Consider the following 21,278-nt stretch of genomic DNA (forward strand, 5'->3'; position numbering starts at 1 on the left):
GGGCGCCATGCCCCCGCCGAGTGTGGCTGATCGCCACCACTCATGATTCCCATGAGAAGATGGCCAGAATTGGGGCGATGGGGAGAAGCGCAGGGACCGCCTCGCCTGTGCGCAGAAAGCAGGGGGCGAAGGCCCGTGGGACAGGGTCACCGCTGCCCCATTGGCATCCAGGGGGCACAGAGCGGGGCTGAGGGCAAGGGGCATTCCAGCCTGCCCCGTGTTGGTGGCCACCATCTCTAGGGACATGGGGGCACTGAGGCATTTTTTTTATTATTATTATTTTGGGGTAACACCCGGTGCTAGCGGTGGGGGGCAGGGGAAGGTGCGGGGAGCGCCCCGGGGAGCCGTGCCGCAGCTGATGTAATGCTGCTGCTGCTGCTGCTGCTGCTGCTGCCGCCGCTGCCTTCGCCTGTGCCCGGCGCGCCGCTGCGCCCTATATACCTCGTGCGCGCCTACCTATGTTACATGTCTCGCTCCGTCTATACCAGACGCACGCGCACACATATGTGTTATTTTCGCCGCCGGCGCGCAGCGGGGGCCGCCCCCGCAGAGCCGGGCCGCCCCGGGAGCGCTCCCCCCCCCCCCCCGCCCCAACCCCGCGGCGGGCGCCCGCGGCCAGCGGTGGGGCCGCCCCGCACCGCCCCCGGCCGCGCCCCCCGGCCCCGGCCCCCTCCCCGGCAGCGGCGGCGGCGCGGGGCGGCCCGTCAGCTCGGGCAGCGCCGAGCCTGCGCACTGGGCGCCCGGGCGGGCACGGCGGCCGCGGGGCGAGGAGCGGCGGCGCGGGGCGGGCCGGGCCGGGCCAGGTGCTGCGAGGCGGGGGAGCGCGGAGCGACCCTGCGCGGGGGCGGCGGCGGAGGCCGTGCCGCCATGCGCCGTGCCGCGGGCCGGGCTCGCCATCCTGCGGCGTAAGCGGCGGGACGCGGCTCGGCTTTCCGCCCGTGATGTCCCCCGGGCAACAGGGGAAGGCGACTCACTCGAGGGCTGCGGCAGAGGCCTAGTGCGGCTCCGCGTCCGCGCCGCCGCGCCCCCATGGCCGAGGAGCAGCAGCCGGAGGGGCAGCCGCCGCGGCGGCTGGCCGGCACCCCCGCGCCCGGCGGGGCCCTGCCGGCCCTGGTGCCGGGGCTGCAGGGCGGCGAGGCCAGCGCGCTGCAGCACAAGATCTGCAGCTCCATCTGGTAAGGGCCGGGCCCCGCCGCCGCCCGGGTGGGCTGGCCGCGGGCCAGCGCTCGGCTCCGCGGAGGGCGGCGGGCGGGAGCGCGGGGGGGCGCGGCCCCTTTGTGCGGGGAAGCGCGGAGCCGCCCCCCCCAACCCCCGGGGCAGCCGTGCGGAAAACACGCGTGTCCGTGGGCAGGTGCGCCGGGCGACCGCGGCCGCGCCGGGCGCGGGGGGTTTCCCCGGTGGGCGGCAGCCCCCGGTGTGGCGGGGCGGGGCGGCGGGGGGCCGGGGGCGCGGGCTCACCTGCCGGGGGCGTCTGCGGCGCCCGGCGCGGCCCCCCGGGTGTGCCCTCTGCGCCTTCCAGCGCTGGAGGCGCCCAGCACGGGCGTGCAGCGCGGAACGCAGCGCCTTGCAGCGCGGGTGCGTTTTGCCAGCCTCCCCCTTCCGCCGAGTTTCCCGTCTGGCCATTGAAATGCAATTTTGGCTGAAACTTGGGATGGTGGTTGGCAAGTTCCTGCACAGGAATCCAGTCCTTCGGGTTTTTTCCTAAAAATTACAACAAAATTCTCAGTGAACCAGCGTTTTACTTCAGAGTATTTATTTTGGGTGCCTTTGAGGGAAAGAGAAATTGAGTGTAGCTTGCCCTGCAAATAAAATATTTTGTTTTTTTCAAAGAAAATACAAGCAAGAGGTGCTCACCTGCAGCATTTACGTTTTGTGTGTGTTTTTAAAAGCTGCTTTTGGCTGAGGGGGTTGATAAAAGTATTGCGAAAGTTGGGAGTTGTAAATATAGGTTGCTCATATGTGTTTTCCTCTATATATACCCGCCACATATATATGCATATACCATATATATATATGTTTATGTATGTGTACTCATCCTAATAGAAACATACTGATCCAGCTTGCATATTACTTCATGCTATAGTTAGAATTTATGGTTTGAATTGATGCAGCTGGAAAAGAAAGAATGTAAATACAATGTTACCTTCAGATTCTTTTGTTGTATGGCATACTGAAATTGCATTTACTGTTTGGTTGTTGTGGGTGGTGTTTTGGATTTTTTTTTAAAAATTTAAACCGTAAATTCATTGTCCTTAATCCACACTTGCTACCTTTTGTTTTGGTTTTCTCTGCAGCGTGACCTAGAGAGGGAATGCAAACTGCAGGATTTCCTGTCTGTTTAGATGACAAAATCTTCACACCCTGCTAATGTATTATGGTATTTAGTGATAGCCTTTTTAGATTTTCTTCTCTTTCCATGAACGTGCTGTTTGGAAACGAGCCTCAGAAAGCATGTTTACACTGCATTCAGATTAGGTATCATGTCCAAGTTGAAGACAAAATGGCTACTAAGTAAAACCTCTGCTTTTATTACGGGTTTTCTTTTCAAGGAAGGAGAGTACCTATGTTAGCCTTTTAAATGAAGGCTGCTTATTTCATTCAGGTAAACCTGCTGGATAGCATGAGCCCACATTTGGGACAGAGGAGCACAGCGTTTTGCCTGGTATGCGTGGCTCGCCTGGTGCCACATGCCTGTGACCAGCAGGGGTTTTGCCAGCACCTTGCAGCCCTGTCCCCTGGTACTTTCGCCGGTGCTCCTCACCTCCGCTCCTCACCTCCGCACGTGTGTTCCTCCTGGGTACCTGCTTCCTGCACCGGGCTGGGACTTCCCTGCCCTTTTCAGGCCGTACCCATTCCCTGCGGGTTACGCTGTTGAAATGCAGTACTTGAAGATAAGGTTCTTTTTTATAAGAAAACTTTTTGATATCTTCAAATCACGTGTCTGGGACCACTAGAAATTCTGTGTTTCTGCACTGTGATCCAGCAGTCTTCATTTGGGGCTGGGGTTTAATTTTACTTTGCATCTTGATGTAGATGCTGTGGTGGTTTCTGGGCAGCAAGGATGAGGGGCATTGCCAGGGAAGTCGTGCACGCTGCACTCATAGTAAACGGTGTGAAGTCTGGTGTAGTTGCAGTCTCAGATCTGCTGTTCTGTCTGGCGGGTGCTGGGTGCTGGTGCTGGATAAACAGCAGGAGAGGTTGTGGAAGGTCACTCGTGAAAATGGCAGTGCCCTGTTGTTAACAGAACTTGGTGTAACGTGCAGAAGAGAGCTTCCTCTTTTCTGCTTTCCCTCCTCTTCCTCCCCTTGTCCCGCGCCGTGCCAGTTCTGCGTGCCGGCAGGTTGGCATGTTCCGTTCCCCCTTTGCTTCCTGAAGGGTTTAGCACATCTAGGCTAGGACTCACCTGTATTGTTTCCCCCCTTTTCTGCTGCACGTTTGTGCGTAGTGGAGGGATGTTTTCAGTAGGTTTTGTTTCTTAGGGTTTTGGTGCTGTGGTTTTTGGTGTTTTTCCTGGGTTTTTTTTAATTATTATTTTTTAAAGAAAGGGTTTGGGTCTTCAAATTATACTGTCAATAAAAATACTAGTATAGCAGACTATAGCAGCTACTGAAATGCTGGACTTGGGGATCACAAACAAGTCTGTGCTTGTCCTTGCGCTGTACAGAGAAATATAAATATAGTGTGTGATGTAGGCCTCGAGCGGGACAATGAGGCATTCATTATCTCAACTCATATTTAATTTATTCTGTTTATTAAATTAAAATGTAGTTGACAAAAGTATCTCAAGTAATTGCGAACATGTGGAGTCCCTTAAAATGAAACAATAGGTTAAGTCCTGCTGGTTAAAATTACAGGCGTGGTCCACGTATGTACTGAAGACTTGAAAGTGTGCTTGCTAGGAGTCCGGTCTGGGGGTTTTGGGTTTTTTTTGTTGGTTTTTTTGCATGTAAAGTGACCATTGGTTTTGGACTGAAGAGGGGAAGATAAGAGTTACGTAGCTGTGCTTAAAAACTAATCAGGAAGTATTTATTTGCATCACAGCATCACATACAGGTATTTAACTGCTGTTTGGTTACAATAATGAAAGTTCATCACTGTCTTGACAGTATTTTGTTTTTCCTGTCTGCTTCACGTGAACACATCCAGCAAAGTGGTGTCTGTTTCTGTTCTGTGTTGCGTATTGAGTTGCTAAGGCAGTTGGATGTGTTCTTACTGCGTCAATGAAATGGGCAGAAATATTAGATGTCTTTTCCCATTGACGGATTACAAGTCTAGACGGGGAGAACGCGTCTTTGGGAGCCTAGCTTGGTTGATTAGTGTCAGGTTGGGCGGCTTTGTAAATTGCCCTGGTCTTCACTGGACACTGGGCCTTAATCTGCCTGGGTTTATTTCCCTTCAGATTTATTAAAGCTTTCATATTTATTAATAGCTTTTTGTCCAGACGTTAGAGCCTGAGGCAGGAAAACCTCCCTAGTCAGCTGTCTGAGCATATAGACTAATGGGGTTTCAATGATTTTCTTCGGCTGAGGGTACTGTATTACCAAATGTGTGTTATTTGTATATGATGTTTCTGTACCCAAACATATGGTGGCGAAGGCAGAGTCTACTCAATATCACATTAAGTTGCCTAAGAATACCCTATAGCTGAAGACAGCCAGCAAGGTACATCGTAAAAGCAGGGTGGTCGAGGTGCGGAGATGACCGAGGGAGGATGGTGTTGGTCGAGGATCTGCTTTTGCTGATGTGAAAGAAAAAGACCAATGGTTTTAGGCAATTTAATCTCTTTGCTCACTGTATTAATCTAAAATCCAGTCCGTAGGTTCGTTTTCTTGTTCACTGTTGCGAATAACTGGTGATGATTGTTCAATGAGTACTTGTTTACTGTGGTAAATAGTGATCTGGTGCTTGCATCTATACATGCATTGGCCCCAGCTTCTTTCACCTTGCCTGCATCTCAGCTCTTTTTGTCCTAAAGGCATCTGTTAGGATTTGATTATCATAATTCTGCCTGAGGGATTAATTTCTCTCCTCCCCCTCCCCAATATCTCGTGTGTAAACTGAGCCGAGGACCAGGCGGCGTGGAGTGGCAAACACAAAGCATTGCTTTTGCAGCCGTTTGGGTTGGACGTGGGTGTGGGTTTCAGATCATAATTTTTGTCCTCAAATTGCTCTTCTAGCTAGAAGTTGTATTGGAAAACCACATGAGCTAGGCTGGGCAGTGCCAAAATTATATGTCCTAAGGCCCAGTTTGTCTCATGTTGAAGGGGGAGTAGGAGGTGAATCGTGCCCTTGTTAGTTTTGGGCTCTCAGTATCGTGCTGTAAAACCAGACTAGCTGATTGGAACAGTAGTATTTTCTAATCTTTGGAAGGCTCCATTCTTTCTTACGACTTGCATCATTCCTGCTCCCTCCTGCAGTTGCATCCATCACTCCTCATTAGGCATTGTCAGCAAGTGTAGATTGTCACTTAGCTGTTGGCAGAGCAAATGTTCTGCAATTTGGGAAATGCCATTGAGGTTTTTCATAATAGGAATTGCTACTTATTTGTATGGTTAGGTCAGCAGAAAGAAACCATTGACAGTCTTGGTATTTTTAATAAAATACCTGACAATGAAGAGGGAAGCTCAATGTGTATGTGTTTCAGGCTCTTTGCAAATGTAGGTGCAAACACCTTTTTGGTTGTTTTCTTCTGCAGTTAAAATCAGTTTATGTAGTTTTTTTAAAAATTATGGATTTCTTGATTTGGGTTGGATTAATCTGTAGACATCTGCATTTACTCTTTTTCAGTTTTCTATAGTTCTGGAGGGAGTGAGTCAGGGAGTAAGAGGGGAAAAAACCAAACCAAAACCTCGGTATTTTGTTAGAGTCTGTCGAAATTGAGTGGGGAATTTAAAATTTCCTATAACTGATTACAGACCCTTTGTGGTTATTCTGTGCCTCCAGCCCAAAATGCACCAGCCAGCATTCCCTCCTTCATCCTAGTTAATTCACTGTTGGAGGTGGGAAACAAAACTTAAGAGTTCTTCAATAAAAGGTTGCTAACTATTGTGAGGAAGAGCTAATAATTGTCATTGACAGGTGTACAGGCTGCACTCATTTCACTAAATCTGCTTAACATCGGCAGTGTGTTTACTACTTTTGAAAAAATACGTTGAGCCCCTCAGGTAAGAGGTGCTGTGTAAAACTGCAAAAAATTTCTTGTCACTAAGGCAGTTTTCCCTGGCTTTATGGTTCCATTGTTTACAGGTGGTGGTGAGACTGGCCTGCCCTGGATGTATTTCCTGATGTGGTGTATAAGCAGTCAAATACATAAGATAAGATTGAGCTGTGGACCATACTTTAAGGTAGTTCTTTGTTATTTTGGGAAGCGTCAGCCTTCCTTGGGCAAAGCATTTAGCAGCGTGTCATTCTCCTTAACACTCTGTTACCCCGAATGGATAGGAATAGAAAGTAGGGTTTGTTTCATTTGACACATGTTATCCTATATGAGTTGGCCAAGGTAGCTCCCTTGTAGTGGTGGTGGAGAAAAATATGCTTCTGATGTGAGGGCCGTCTCCTAGGGAAGGCGTCTTTATAAAACAATCCATCTGATCACTTTATATGCCTATTTCCCTTTGACTGTAAACAAATTTTAAACCATGTGCCAGGGTGTAGGCATCTGCGGAGCAGATCTCTTGAATTGGGCAGAACAAATCCTACCATTTGTCACTTCTTCAGGTCAGCTTATTTTCTTGGAGGGTGGCCGCTCCATCCCTCCGTGGGTTGTTTTGGACATCTTCCATTCCCTTGAACAAAGTCCAGGTACGCCCTTTATGTATTACTACGCATTCCTGTATGGAGGAAAATCCTCCTTTTTGGGGGAAGCCACCCTGGAAAAATTCCTTCTCACCAAAGTGGCTTAAAAAAAGCATTTACAGTTCTGTCCTGAAATGCATCCCCTTGCTGTTGGGGAAAGCCTTCCTCCATGCCGCTGACTGCCAGGAGCAGGGAGCGGGCAGGTCAGTGGCACGCAGCAGTCCATGCCAGATCGGCGTGGGAGGAGAAGCAACTTTCCAAAACGGGGCACAGCCACCACGGTGGTGGAGTTTCTAGGTCAGCAGGTGTGGAAGCCAATTTGATCTGCAGGCATTTTTACAAGGTTAGAAAATAAACCTGAATAAAATGAATGCTGACCTTTATGTAACCTTTTGAGAATGGAGTTGAGGTTTTATTGAATATGCTGGCTCCGAGTTGGATGGAATAGCTTTGCAGAAAAAAAAATATCTTTGTAAATCTGCTTTTAGAAGAGTGGATTTTTTTACTCTTGCTTGTGGGTTTTGTTTGTCTTTGTTTCTTGAAACAATAGGATCTAATAGAGTATATGGGGAAAAGACCCAGTATTCAAGTCATAAAAGGTTTGGCTAAGTTTTACTGCTGTTCATTTAAAATACATAGGAGTGCATTAAATCGTTGACTTCACAGCACCAAACACACGTGATTCCTTGTTCCAGAAATGTTTTACTTTCTGCTGCAGGAGTTCCCTTCATCGAAGCAAGTGGGTTGGTGTGACATTGTGATTCAGAGCAGCCTTTCTAATGAGTTCTCAATAAGCACACAGTTGCAGGATGGTCATCCCAGGCCTCCGTAGCTGGATTGCTCCCCATTTGGGGCGGTTCTGTTTGGTTGGCATGTGTCTGTCTGCCACTGGCGAGTAGGAATCCAAATCTTTTTCTGAAAAGAACACTTAGAACTCTCCCTAAAATTTTCTGGATGCCGTATAAATGAACCAGAAAAAAATACTGTAACTGGGCGAGATGACAGTACTGCTCTGGTTTGGGTGATCAGATTTACACTGAAGCACTGATTAATCTCTTAGTTAATTGGGGCTTGGGGTGGTTTTGTTAGTCTTTTTGTGTGTCCGTGTGTGTGTGTAGTTTTGAGAGCAGGGGTTGAGCTTAATGTTTTTACACAGATGCCATAACTTATGTATGTTGCCTTCTCTTGTTACTCCACTCTGCCGCTTGCCAAACAGAAGTATTTGGACAAGGGCCAGAGCTGCAAAATTCAGATCAGGATCCAAATTTGGATTTTTGGTTCAAGCCTTTCTAATACCTAACATTACAAAGCCTCAAGGAGCTCCTTATTTTTAAACTGTGAAGATGAGGAGATGGCGGTAGCTTTCTGGCTGGCTTCTGGAGTAGTCTAGGTAGAACATGGGACTGCGTGTTTGAAAAGTTACCAGCAGGTGATTCCAAAGGTAAATTGAATAGATGAAAATGCAGTGCTCTGTCACCCAGAAAGAGCCCAAGCAGAAGGCCAGCCAGCACAAATGGGTAATTCCAGGCTGGTGAGAAGAGTCCCTTAAACACATCTAAAAATTCTGAAAGTCCTTGGGGTGTTTTGTCGTGTTCCCTTAGATCTTTGGGAATTCTGAGGGTTGTGATTCGTTTGGTTTGTTCTAAATGGAGTTAGCCAGTATCTGAATTTTAATGCTTTCTTGATTTAATGGAGAAAGGATTATCTCTCATCAAGTAGGATGTTCGTTATCGGCTGCTGTGCCATCAACAGTCTTTCAGTAAGCTGCCAAGTGTTTTCTGTTGTTGAATGTTTAATCATTAAGACAGTGGGAAAAAAACATTCAAAACTTGCCGAATATTTTCCCTGTTGCTTGTTTTTAATTGCTTGTGGTTGCTGCAGTGACATCGTACCAGTTGAAGGGTGGGGAGGCCGGGTGTTGCTGCAGGCGGGACCGGGGATGGGGATGGTCTCTGTGGGTGGGACATGCACCCTGGGAGTTGTGGCGGAGGGGCCTCCCGTGGGTGGCAGACCCACCAGGTTCTCCTTTTGGACCTACAGCACCCAGTGAGTGGTCTGGCCTTTATTGCTCCGTCTGCGTAAGCTGGTACCTTTTACTCACCGTGAGGTGTCAACACGTGGCAGGGTGCAGTGCGTGGCGGTGGCACAGGTAGGGGATGTGTCCATGGGTCTGGGGTTTTGGGGTGTACCTGTGCTCCTCTGGAGCGACGGGTCCTGCGTAGCTTTTCCCTGGAGCTGGCTGGGGATGGTCTCACTTACAGATCCGATAGTCAGGTACTTCAAGTTTGGGAAGAAAATCTTGTTCCTGGGAAGAACTTGTTTACTTAAACGAGGCATATTCGTGTCTCCCCCTGAGAGGAAATTTGTGGTTATATGTCAGGGTCTGTGATTTATGGCTGTCCTTTTTGATGGATGGTCTCAGAGGCATGGAGGCAATCTTAGTCAAAGATTTCTTAGTCAAAGGTTCCGAAGTGCTATTATGAGGTTGTTGGGACTCCTGCCAGTGAAAAATTTGGATTGCACTGGACAGCAGGAATTACAGTTCATTACTTGGGTTGCCTATAAAGCAGTGAATTAGATTGTTTTTAAAGCTGTCAGCAATACAAACAGACTGTTGGAACTTTTTCTTAGTACAGAGTTGCCTGGCAGCGTCTGCCTCAAACATCCCTCAGACAAACAAGAATTAGCTTGTGAGCAAGGTGTGCTGGATAGTAGGATGGGAAGTTTGTTTCTCTTGAGTTTTCTTCACCTTCTTGCCCGTGTTCAGAAATCACCTGAAGATACTTGGAGTAGTCTTTGTGACTTCAGTGAAAATACTCCTGTGTGCTTTCTCCTCTCCTCATCAGAACCGTTCCCATATTAAAATACAGACTTAAAATTGACAGTTACTTGGTACCACAAATGATAGCTGTTTGAAGGCCTGTGCGTTGAAAAGCTTTAACATCTTCTTAATATTTTTTGTGGATTGAATTTTAAGTCTTTTTTTAAAATCTGCTTTGGAAAATAGTGACAACTCCTTCCTCCGGAACCACATGCTAGTTTTGTTGCTAATTCAGTGGAGAAAAGTACTCGAGAGGCTCGGGTGCTTATTAAGCCAGGTGAGGAGCTGGGCAAAGGTGATTGTGGATGCCGGGTGATGCTGTGTCCAGAGGCAATCTGAAACTGGGACTTGAGGCTTCTGCTTTGGGGCTGGACACCCTCTGGCAGGCCTGGTTTGCTGTGCGTGCTGGTGTGTGCAGGCAGTGGTGTCTGGAAGGGCATGCAGGTGGCAGATGCCCCTTGGTGTCCCTGCTGTGCCCTTGAGGGAGGGTCCCTGGTCCCTTGCAGGACGGGTAGCCGGCCAAAGGGAGCAGTGCTTGGTGTTTCTTACCCAGCATTGTCTGCCTCCAGCTGCCATCCCCCGTGCTGTGTTCGGTTTCTGATGCTTTGTGCTTCTTGCTGTGTTTCTCAATGAAGGGAAAACCATCGCTCTGTGATCCTTGCGCAGGTTCTATGGAAGTTGGTAGCTGTGGGTGAGGCACCTGCGAGGCTGGCTGGTGCTCAGCCCTTGTGTGAAAGCTGCAGCTCTGCTCTGATGGGACTGTCTGAAGCAAGGGCTGAAAATAGTTTTGAAATAATCTTGCAGGAGTCAGAGACTGCCACAGGAACCTTTTATCCGAGCTCGGACAAAGTATGGTGTTTCTTTCATTAAGGGTACATAAAAAGTTTGCCTATTTTCTTCATGGTTTGATTTTATTATTATTATTTTTTATTAAGCCTGTTAGCATTATAAATGATGAGCTGTGTTAGAGCCTACAGTTGCTATTAGTGGTCATGTAAACTACATGAATTGGTTGGTATTTAAAAGACAGTCAAATTACTCACTGGCAGTAATCACAAAACTGCACACCTGGAACCACAGTTTGCTGAAGAGCGCAGCCAGCTTTTGGCTCCGTGAGCCTGCTCTGCAGAATTACCTTCATTATGCTTGATTCCAGTGGTATGGTTCAATGATTAACTCATAAGAAGTTGAGAAATTAATTGGCAGCTGAGAGAAAAGTGTATTTGCTTCTGCTATTCAACAAGTGAATGAAGTGGGGTTGACAGATCTAGTTAGAAAAATATGGAAAGGGATATTTTGAACAGAAACCATCAGTTGTATTTAACAACTAGAGATAGCTTACTGAGTCAAATAAAAAAAATCTCAACTAATCAACAAATGTGCTGAAGACGTAAGAAAAAGCACTTTTTGTCTTCTTTTTTACAGCTGGTTTGTGTGTGTTTAATTGCATCAGACAAAAGTTTGTCTAAATGCAGTTTATACTGAAACTTAGTAAAAAATTAATTTTACAAGTTATCATTTTATCAAGCAAAAAAAGCTAAAATGTTGACCCTGAAGATTTGGTAACCTATCTAATTAAGTCCCTGATCTGTGAAGATACTCAGACAACTATCTCTTATTGATTACTTCAGAGTAGAAGCTAGGTGTCCGATTACCCTGTAGATAATATGCCTGAACTTACACTATGAGTAGTCAATTTTCCTGATTATTAATGGCTAATAAAAAGGGTAATAGTCTTGATTTCTCAGGCTGAGAATAAAAATGAAAACCAAGATAAGTTTCTTTGGGTTTTTTTTGGTTTTTGTTTAGTACCACTAAGTTTAAGCAGTCCCCATTTAGCTTTCATTGCACATATCCCCATGGACTGCATCTTTTCCTTGCTAGAAGCTTACTTCTCATGGAGGGATTAAGAATGTGTGACATTCATGTACCATCGTGGTTTGTAAATTCAAGTTGGTGAAACTTGTAGCTTAATGGAAAAACAAAATGTAGATTGTGTGTACAGTGGTTCAGTGCGTGGAAGCCCTCTCTCTGTGAATGCTTAGACACATATGTATGTATTGGGATGTCAACCCATAGCCCCAGATGTTCACGGTGAAAATATTTATAATAGATGTTGGCAGTGCAGAACCTAACTGTTGTTCTTAGTCACTTCAGAGAAGTTTTGAGTATTCAGTGGTAACCTGTATTAAATCCCAGTAGCTTTGTGGCAAATCAGGCCCAGTGTAGGATCAGGAGATAGCTCGAGTGCATTGTGTTCCTCAGGGAGAGATGGTCCTTCCTAAATTCATCAAACTCAGATGAGCTGCAGTTTTGGCTTGATTAGTTGAGCTGCTGAGTAAGGGAGTGGCAATGCAGTGTATAGCTCACCTTGAAAATCGAAATCAAACTAATTAATCAGGAAAAGAGTTTTCATTCTCTTAACGCAAACATCTGCTCTCCCATGGGCATGTTTACTTATGATGTGGTTCACAGGGATGAAAATCCAGACCGATCAATTCTGTAGTGCTCTTAGACAATGTCTCCTTCTGGAAGGACGCATCAGACAAGTAACTGTGGGTAACATTAGTGTGAAGATTTTATACAAGCATAGTTCAATTGTTAGATGCTGAAAGATGTTAGCCAGTTACGTGCTGCAGCCTACAGGTGAATTTCAACAGTGCGGTTATCTCAGTGAGTATTGCTGTAGTAGCTTTCTGTCTACATCTGTCTCAAATAGAATTCTTCGGTGCTGTGAGTTTTGGAAAGGCAGAAGTTTAATGCAGCTTTTCTGAAGTCTGTTCTAGATTTCATCAATGACAGCCTTGTCTGTTTCTATTTTACTGAGTAAGTTGTGGTGTAACTTTACCATTCCCGGGATGTTTAAAACGGACAGACTGTGACTAATGAATCCGTGCAGGTGTTCTGCAAACTGTCTTAATAGGGTGCTGAACTCAGTGACCTGCATGGCTGTGGCTTCATGACTTTGTACTAGGACAGGTCGCATGCCTTCTGCCATGTTTTTGAAAGGAAACATGACAATATGAAAACTTTTAACATAGACATCAAAATGCTTATGAACAATGCCATGCCTGCAAAGCAGGTATGTTGCTTGAGAAGAAAATGGCTAAGTTCTCCGGTTTTTGGGTCACATTCCCAGCAGTTGCCTACAGAAGTAGGATGGGGTGGCAGAGCCAGGGGTGGGTAGCACAGTCGTCTTGCCTGCTTCAAACTGGCTGCGTTGTTCCAAGGAGACAAGAGTACAGAACCTTAAAGTTGTGGGGTATTAAGTACTGGTCAGATGCCTGCTGTTCATCATTTCCATTCATAAATGAGGTTTTAGAGGAAAGAAGTAATCTGATAATTTACTTGTTCATTCACCATGGCTGCAGAGGCAGCCTAGTAGTGAAGGAGGCAGTGAGTGGAGTGAAGGTGACGGAGTGAATGGTGCTCACCTGCCTTACACTTGTAGTTCATGCGGCGCTGGCAGTGGAGTTGTCTATTCTGGCTGCTCTGGAGCTGTACAGGCCTGATGGATGCTGCAGCCCAAGAGCTGGTAAACGTAGTCTTGGGTTGGAGCAACCAGTCCTGCAGTGCAGGCTCGTGTAAGATGCTTGTTTGACACAGTTAAGCTACCACCTAGGAGTAAGTGCAGTTGCGTTCAAACCCGGCTTTGTAGGTGCAAACTGAAGTAAGTGCATGCAGGTATGAACTTACACAACTTAATTAAATTTTGTGCAGCTTTAATTTTAAGCAAGCTTACAGGTTTAGACAGGCTCTTGAGTCTGCAAGTAAACTAAAGTTCACTTGGGCTGTAGGGTAGGGGAACTCAAACTTCCCAGTCTAAATCCTTGAGAATTGGAATAGTGCATGTTTGTAACTTTTCTGAAGATCCTAGTTTAGGGATTAAAGCGATTTTTAAAAGATGCTACTAGGAGTATTTTTTTCTTAGCCCAGAAGCGGAGGGTGGAAAACTGATAGGTTAAACTGTTTTAGTATTCAGTGAACTGACCTTTAAGGTAGGCAAGAGACTTGGAGCAACTTGCAGGGACGACAGTTTCTGTGCCGGGAGCGGGTCGAAGCTGGTAAGCAGAGGTGGGTGAGAAATGCCGCAGGGTGCAGGTGCAAAGCTGAAGGATGGAGGCCTGAAAAAAACGGTGGCAGCTGAACGAGAGGGAGGAATTTTTTTGAGCTAGGAGGTTATATGACTGCCGCTGTCAGGCAGCAGTGACGTGTTCATCCTGCATATATGTTCAGCTGTTAAATTTTCACCTGTATAAAAAAGTCAGGGATGGGAGTGAGGTTATGGGATGTTCCAGTGAGCAGTGTGGCACAGGTCAGGGAGAGAAGTTGCCTTTCCTGTGGCAGTGAAGCCGTGCCAATCCAGCACAAAAGAAATTACCCTTTTAGTAGGCAGGTGCTTGGAGATACTCAGGGCATTACTCAGCACAGGGAAACCGAAGAGGTTGCAAGGATTGAATTCCCTCAGAGTTACCAAGGTCAGCACTCGGGTACGGGTTCCTCAAGTGGAAAAAATAAATGCTGGGGAGCAGTGTGTGGAGAGCTATGGGAGGAAGGGGAGCGAGGAGGATGAAGAGTGCAGACCTCCAGAGATCAGGGCAGAAGTGGAAGTGGTCGGATATTCTAAGCAGCACAGGGAGGAGGGGGCTGGATAAAAGCTGTATTTGTTTGCAGAAAGACAGGCTGATGCCTAGGGGTGCGCTGTGCGATGCTGAGGGGAGAGGTGGATGTCTCTGGCATGGAGGAGGGACATGCCTGTGTGGGTTAAGCTGAACCTCCCCAGTGCGGTGTCTGTGCAGCCCTCAAAATGCTCCTCTGCTTCCTAGCGAGCGTCAGGCCCCAGGTAGCATTGGGATAGTAGCGTGGTGGGAAGGCTGGGGCTCCTTTCCAGGCTGACAGTGGGACACCTGCAGCTGTTGACCCTGCAGATTTTTGAGAGGGGACGGCTGCACGGGGTGTCTGAATACTGGCTTGTCATAGTGGGACATACTTTAGATTAAGTTCCTACTTGAGCAGTCTTTTTTTTTTATGTGGCTTTATTGAGATCACTCTGCGTTTTTTGTATGTAGTTTTTCTAGGCAGTTGATCCTTGCAGACTTATCTTAGAACAACGCCCTGCAGTGCCCCATGTAGATTGTTAGTATATATAGGATGCAGCTCCTCTGAAGTCGTATTGTCTTCCTCCGTAATGTGCAGAGGGCATCGCATCCTTGAAATAGAGAGCCCTGCCTGAACATAACAATACACACTGATTTTCATTCAGATCGGTGTTGAAAGAACCAGGGTGAGAGCCATGTAAAAGCATTTTCTTTGTCTCTTCTAAGAGTTCATTAGAGTAACTTGTGGTAAAATTAAGTAAATGTAAAAAAACCCAACAACCCAGCAACTCAAATGACTGTCTTATTGCTGGAATAGAACACCTGGCAGTTGTGCGGTTGTTGCAAGTTCTTCACAATTATTTTAAGAATTGTGGAACAAGTCTTCAGTGCTGATTACAGCTAGATTTCTTCAGAGAGTTAATAGAGGTGTTTATAGACCTGAATTTCAGATGTAGGTATTCTGATGTCTGCCGGCTAGTTATTTCTTGGCAGTTCGTTACAATGGGCTACATTTGAGACTTGGGCATTTCATTAGCAGCCTTATCTTCCTTCTTTGTTCAGCTGTTTGTATAGATTTTATGAGCATTAAATAGTGTCAGAAATGGTGAAGGGATTAAATTTTTATCCTATATGAAATATTTCACTTACAGTAACAAGTATTGAAGTCATGCGTTTGACCAGTTTTCACCTGCGCTAACTTAAAATGTTAATTTTAAGCATGCTAAACTGCTACTTTTTTTCAGCACTGTGATGCAGCATTGCTCCTTGTGTCTGGTGGAAAACCAGGCTGGCTTATTCTCTTTGACGAGTGGAAGGAGTTAGATGAGGTTAGAAGGTGGGAATAGCGATGGGAAGGTGAAATGGATGCCGCTTGGCCTTCTTGCACTGTTTTATCATCTTGCTGTACTTGTTGCTGCCTTGTTTTGCTGAGAAGAGTGGTTTGGGTTAGGTTGAGGAGGAGTCTGCCTTCAAGCTGAAAAAGCCAGTATTTGCAAATTGGTGAATACTTGCTTTGTTTACTTTTTGGGGGCGGAGAGTTGGACACTTTCTAGACTTCCAGTGGACACAACTCTGTGGCTATTTTTAGGGATTATTTCAGGGAAATAACAATACTTTATGTGCTTCCAAGATGCGATTACAATCCCAGTAGCCTTTGTCTGCAGTTAAGGATGTATCTGCGTTTGAAGACTGGAAGATTTGGTTTGCGTTAAATGTTTTGCTGCTTTTTGCTTGTGTTTGTGCAAGGTTCGAAGGCGTGATGCCGGAGTATCCCCGGGGGGGAGGTGCAGGCAGGGAGAGAGCCCCTAGGTGGCATCAGAAGCCACCTGATTTTTGGCTCCTGCATGGCAGTGGTGAGAGGTGCGGGTGGGAGGCGAGCCCTGTGCTCGGTGGTGCCAGGCTTGGCTTGCAGAGCTGCCCAGCATGGGTGGGCTTCCCTCTCTCAGTACCCTGTGCTAGCACAAGCTCTTACTCCGTTAGCTGAGCAGTATACATAATAGTCATTCTGCTAATTCCAGCATGTTCCAACCTTTTGCAGCTCTGCTTTCTAAATATTTAATTGAAATGCCATTTTACTACTATATCAACGTGAGCCAAGCCAGACAATGTAACATGGCGCATGTTAAGATGTTAATTGACTAGTAGCACACATAGGTGGCTGTTTCATAATTTTCTCCTTAGATGATCCTTGGCTCCAGTTTAACATTGCTTTGTGCTGCTGAATGGAAGGTTATATACAGATATATTTAGAGCTGTTAGTCTAAGAAAGAGAAGCATTAATTCAGTGAGATTAAGAATTAAGGCCTGAATCCTGCAGGCACTGCTGGGACACAGTGCTTGTTGTGGTAAGGGTGTGATAATAGTACCTTTCTGATAGTACCACTTACTGTAATAGGGTTGGTAATCCCTTTATTGAGTGGTTTGTCACAGCTTGCAGAGTAAATAATGTGTTGGGGTTTTTCCCCCCCCGGAATGTCATCTGATTTCATCAGAGTTGTGGAAGAGATATCAAATCTTCCCAAAAGGCTGTGTGGTCAGTTTAGTAATGACCCTCTGTATTTTAACATGGCTTTCAGAAAGATGACTTTGCCAGAACTATCACTGTCGGTGTTTAGTAGGGGTCTGAGTCTGACTTGCTTTTCTTGGGAGCTAACCGGGTTTTTGCAAGAGGCAGAGGCAGCAGGACACAGCACAGGAAGAAGAGCTGCTGGGTGCTGTCACCATCCAGATAACTCCTGTGCCTGGTAGCTGCAGGACTGGCAAGTGCTGCTCATGTGGCATTGAATCCCACAGAACCAGCTTTTGAAGACTGCCTGTAGACCCTATTGTTAAACAGTTTTGACAAACAGCCTTTGGATATTATGGGGAATGGAGGCGTTGCAGACCTGAGTGGTTTTTAAAAGGTCATGTGGCCAAAATAATTCTTCCTTGGCAGACAGCTCTTAACTGCTGTCTTGGGTATCCTTATTATACAGAAGGCTTGTTTTCAAATATCAGTAAAAATACTGGGGCAGCAGTGCGTGGCTACACAGCATTAGGGTCGTACGCACGGGCTCGAGTGGGTAGCTGGGAGGGTTTTGTGGCCCTAAACAGCCCCTTCTCTTCTGCGGGGACTGCACCGAGTTGTTGCTGGTCTTTTGCAGAACTCTCAAGAAAAGAAAATTTACAAGTGGTCTGGTTTAGTTTTGTTTTTTCCCCTTCTCAAAAGAAAGCTTGTTGTAGAACTTTATAAACCTCCCCTTTCTTCATTATTTGTCTGAGAGGGTAGGTGGTTTAGCGCCCGAGATAACTGGTTAACAGTGCCAATGGTAAGTAACCATACACCGGAGTTTTCCTTTCTAATTGCAGCATTTCTTACTGCATCCTGTGTCTCAGGTAATAATGTAACGTAATGCACCAGTGCTGGAAACTGGGAGCCCTGCAGTGGGGAACCCGTGCTGTCAGATTCAGTGTAGCCCGTTTTTGTGATGTATGGGGCAGCTATTAGCAGTGATGGAAAGTGGTTCCTTTTCATAAATTGCATTGGGATTTGGCAGAAATAACGTTTTCCCTAGGCTGTCAAAAATGTACCAAGCCCAAGGAACAGCCACAGAGGCTGGTTTTGGGAGGGTGTTCCAGTTTATGCAAGTGTTTGCAGTCTTGGGCTGCAGGGGATACAGAGTATCTGTGGCAGCTTCATTGATGGTGTGAAACTAGTAATGAAAAAATCACTCTGGGCTTCCTGGGTTTGACCACCTCGTCAAACCGTTACAGTGTTTTGCAGGATAAATTGTGGCTCTGCTTGTCCCCTGAATTTTGCTGAACTGGATCTGTCGCTATCATGGACATCTTCCTCCATTTGAGGATTGAGCCCACTGCTAGTGCCTGAATGAGGAGAGCCGTGTCTCGTGTGACTTCTGGGGCTGGGAGGTCCCCTGCCTGAGCAGAACTGCAGCGTCCTGGAGGTGCTGCTGTCACACACCCTGGGGACACAAGCAGGAGCCCCTTTGCCAGCGTTGTCCTCCGCACAGCGTGTCCCAGGACAGGAGTTGTGCTGCAGCGGGTGGGTGTCGGTACAGCATGTCACGCTGCATGTGCTCCCCCAGTATTTGTTACGCGGCTAGCTTTCACGGGGAGCGAACGCGCTGCAGTGGAGAAGCTGGTAAGGGTTAGTTTCAATGGCTGTGCAGGCTTTGAGATGGCTCAGAGATAACTAGGCAGTAGCTAATAAGTTCAAGGGCTTTTGTTTACACCACCCACCCCCCCCGGCCACCTTCCTCTTTCTGGTCTTGCTGGCATAAGGCTTCTCGTATCCCTTGTGGTTATACGGCTGCTTCTATTTGCAGCATTAAGGAAATACTCGGTGTGCTCAGAGCAACTGAATTCTGCCACCTCTTGTAACACGATAGTCCCATATTGCTCAGTGTAGTTCAGCTACCTATTCCTGAAAGTAAAATATTGCTTAATTAGGGGAAGGCTGGCAGCATCTGGTTTTGTGCCGCTTTGGAAAAAAAAAAAAAATAAATCTCATCTCTTTGTCTTCTCCACCTGCTTTTTCCCCTCCATCTCTCCTTCAGTGCAGAGTAAACCCAGCTGCACACCTGAGGAGAGAACACACTCCTCATTCTGCCCATGTCAAGCTGGCGCAGTTAAAATGGGGCTGTTTTGAGTAGAAATACAGAACTAGGTCAGGGAAAGCAGACATGCATACTTTGGCGTAAGATAGAAGAGCAGTTTGAGGAAATGCTTTAGTCTGGCTTCCTCCCCTCCCCATCCGAGTTTGTCAATGACTTCAGCATTGAGGAGCTTAAATTACTGCAGCTTTTGCAAGTTGCCTTCAAGATGCTCTCGAAGTTCTTCGGCCTAAAGTTTTAAGTCAAAAGCTGAGGCAGTTGAGATGGGCTGGAGGTTTCCTAGTAGGGCTGTCTGCTGCAGACCAAAGCAGCCAGCACGTGTTCCCGTGGAGGGCGTGGGGCTGGGGGGCTCCATGAAACACGGTGGCTTTTGCAGGGAGCCAGCCAGCTGTGTGTCTCTGAACCACAGGCGGAGAAACCCCCTTTTCTCTGCTGATTCACTGATTAGTAGAAGCCGGGCTCTGGTTTTTGAATGGCTCTGGTAGTTCTTCAGAGGTGAGCAGGTTGATCCAGGCTGGTGGTGGTTGGGGTGGAGGTGACGTTTTTGAGGAGCACTGCTATAGACAGTAGGACGGGGCTGTGTCCCTCTTGAGTCGCTCAGCATGCCTTAACATTCAAACAGTTTGCACAGTGGTATCCACTGAGCAAATGTTTCATCGTTGGTTGTGATAATAATTGATTATTATTTCTTTTGCTAGGTTTTGGTACATAATTTTATGCTACCAGGTTCTTGTGGTGGGTCAGTATCGGGTGCAAGCTGGTAAATCCAAGGCAGCTGTAGAAGCAGCCAACTTTATCACTCCTGAGAGACAGCTACCCCCGGAACTGGAGAAGGGCACCTTCTTGTCCTGGGTGAAACTGCTTGTAGTAGTCTGAATTGAATTTTAGATCAAGGAAGTCAACTAGTTTAACTGAAGGGACACTGTCAGCGTGAAGAGCTGTGGAAGAGAGTAATGTCAGCTGTGCTTTTAGGTGTGGGTGAGTCACAGCAAGCCCCCTGGAGCAGCTTTCCAGTAGAAGCAACACTGACTGTTGGCTTATTGTGTGGTTTCTAAGTTTAGTTTTCCAATGGGCTCAGGTCCCTAATAGATTCAGTTATTTTCATTAGTGAGAATATCTCTCGCTCCTGGTGCTCTGCTGCAGCTGTTCCTAGACATGCAGCAAAGCATGTGGGTAGTGGCCTCCAAATATTAGAAATGGCTCCGTGTAGGGCCTGGTTCAGCCTTGCTCTTGGGATTGCTGGTTGCAGTTACTGTAATTGCAGTAGTAATTTGGTAAGGGATACACTTGGCAAACTTTATTTGTAAATGAAGTTTCAGCTTTCAAAACACATCTGTCCTGTTAGTGAGAGAAGAGGGGTGAAACAAAAGTGGCAAATGCATTGTAACTGGGATCGCTGCTCCTTTGCCACCTTTGTCACTTGCCCTTTGTCTCCTGACTTGATGGAGATACGTCCTGCAGTGTCACCAGACTGAGCTTTTCTGTACAATGCTCAGGACGGTGAGAAGGTCACTGTCCCAGTACCTTCCCAGTCAAAGGGCTGGTTCCTCAGGCTTACTGTTGCTTGACTTTGACATGGATCAACTCCACTGGAAGATAAATGAGAAGCGTTTATGTCATTAGGCGCAGGCTTTATAGAATCAGGCTGTGTTAACCTGTGCTCCGGTTAGGATGAAAGAAGCCTTAGTTGACCACTAAGAAATTTTAATGGTGCCCTCCCAGTATATTAGGGAGCATACAGGGAGAAAAAAATTGCTGTTAAAATAGACATCTCACTTATCCCTGCTGAAGCTGTAGGACCTTTGCCTTTTAAAATGTCACAACATCTGCTTCTAGATTGAAGGACATGAACTTAACTATCATTTTTGTGCCACCAGCTGACGAAAACGAAACACGGAGAAACTCTGTTTCCTGGCTTTATTATTGCTTTTGTGCTGCGGCTTCTCAATGCAGTTGATCGGTGCTGTAGGAGCAGAGGTCACTCAGAACTGAGTTCAGAAGAGCCTGAACTAAATGTGAGAGTTTACATTTACTGACTCAGACTGGTATTTGGAGATAAAAGGACAGCTCTAGGGATCTCCTGCCCAGCTGCCTCCTGGCAACTTGCTTCCTTCTCTTTACAAGAAGAAAATATTAATGCAAATGGGCGTGCTTATGTGCTGTTCGGCAGAACCTAGCAGAATGGGAAACTGTGCTGGCTGAAACGTGTCCTCCTGAAAAGCCTAGCACACAATGTCGTCTTCAAGGCTGTAGAGTAGATGCTGTATTTGGACTAAGTTTGAGCTGCCTGCATCCCCTTGTCCCCAGGGCTTCCTTTCTGCATTAAGCTATCGTGTGAAGCCATAGAAAAGGTTTATGTACAAAAATGGGTGTATATGCCTAAGCCCTGTTGCCTGCTGCCACAAGATCATCTTTTAGGAGAGTCTGTGGATCTGTAGCAGCACAGGGCTG

The 21,278-nt window shown here is 46.8% G+C and overlaps 1 protein-coding gene across 1 annotated transcript in view; it reads left to right on the forward strand.

Moving 5' to 3' along the window:
* Positions 1–736: 736 nt before the first annotated feature.
* RFX7 (regulatory factor X7) overlaps positions 737–21,278 on the forward strand; it is a 51,395-nt gene continuing 30,853 nt past the window's right edge. The window contains exon 1 of the mRNA XM_056345737.1: positions 737–1,175. Within this exon, the coding sequence (XP_056201712.1) occupies positions 1,030–1,175 (146 nt within the window). The 5' untranslated portion in view covers positions 737–1,029. The remainder of the gene's footprint in view (positions 1,176–21,278) is intronic.

The sequence above is a fragment of the Falco biarmicus genome, chromosome 7 (genome assembly GCF_023638135.1).
Source record: "Falco biarmicus isolate bFalBia1 chromosome 7, bFalBia1.pri, whole genome shotgun sequence".
In the NCBI taxonomy this organism is placed as follows: Eukaryota; Metazoa; Chordata; class Aves; order Falconiformes; family Falconidae; genus Falco; species Falco biarmicus.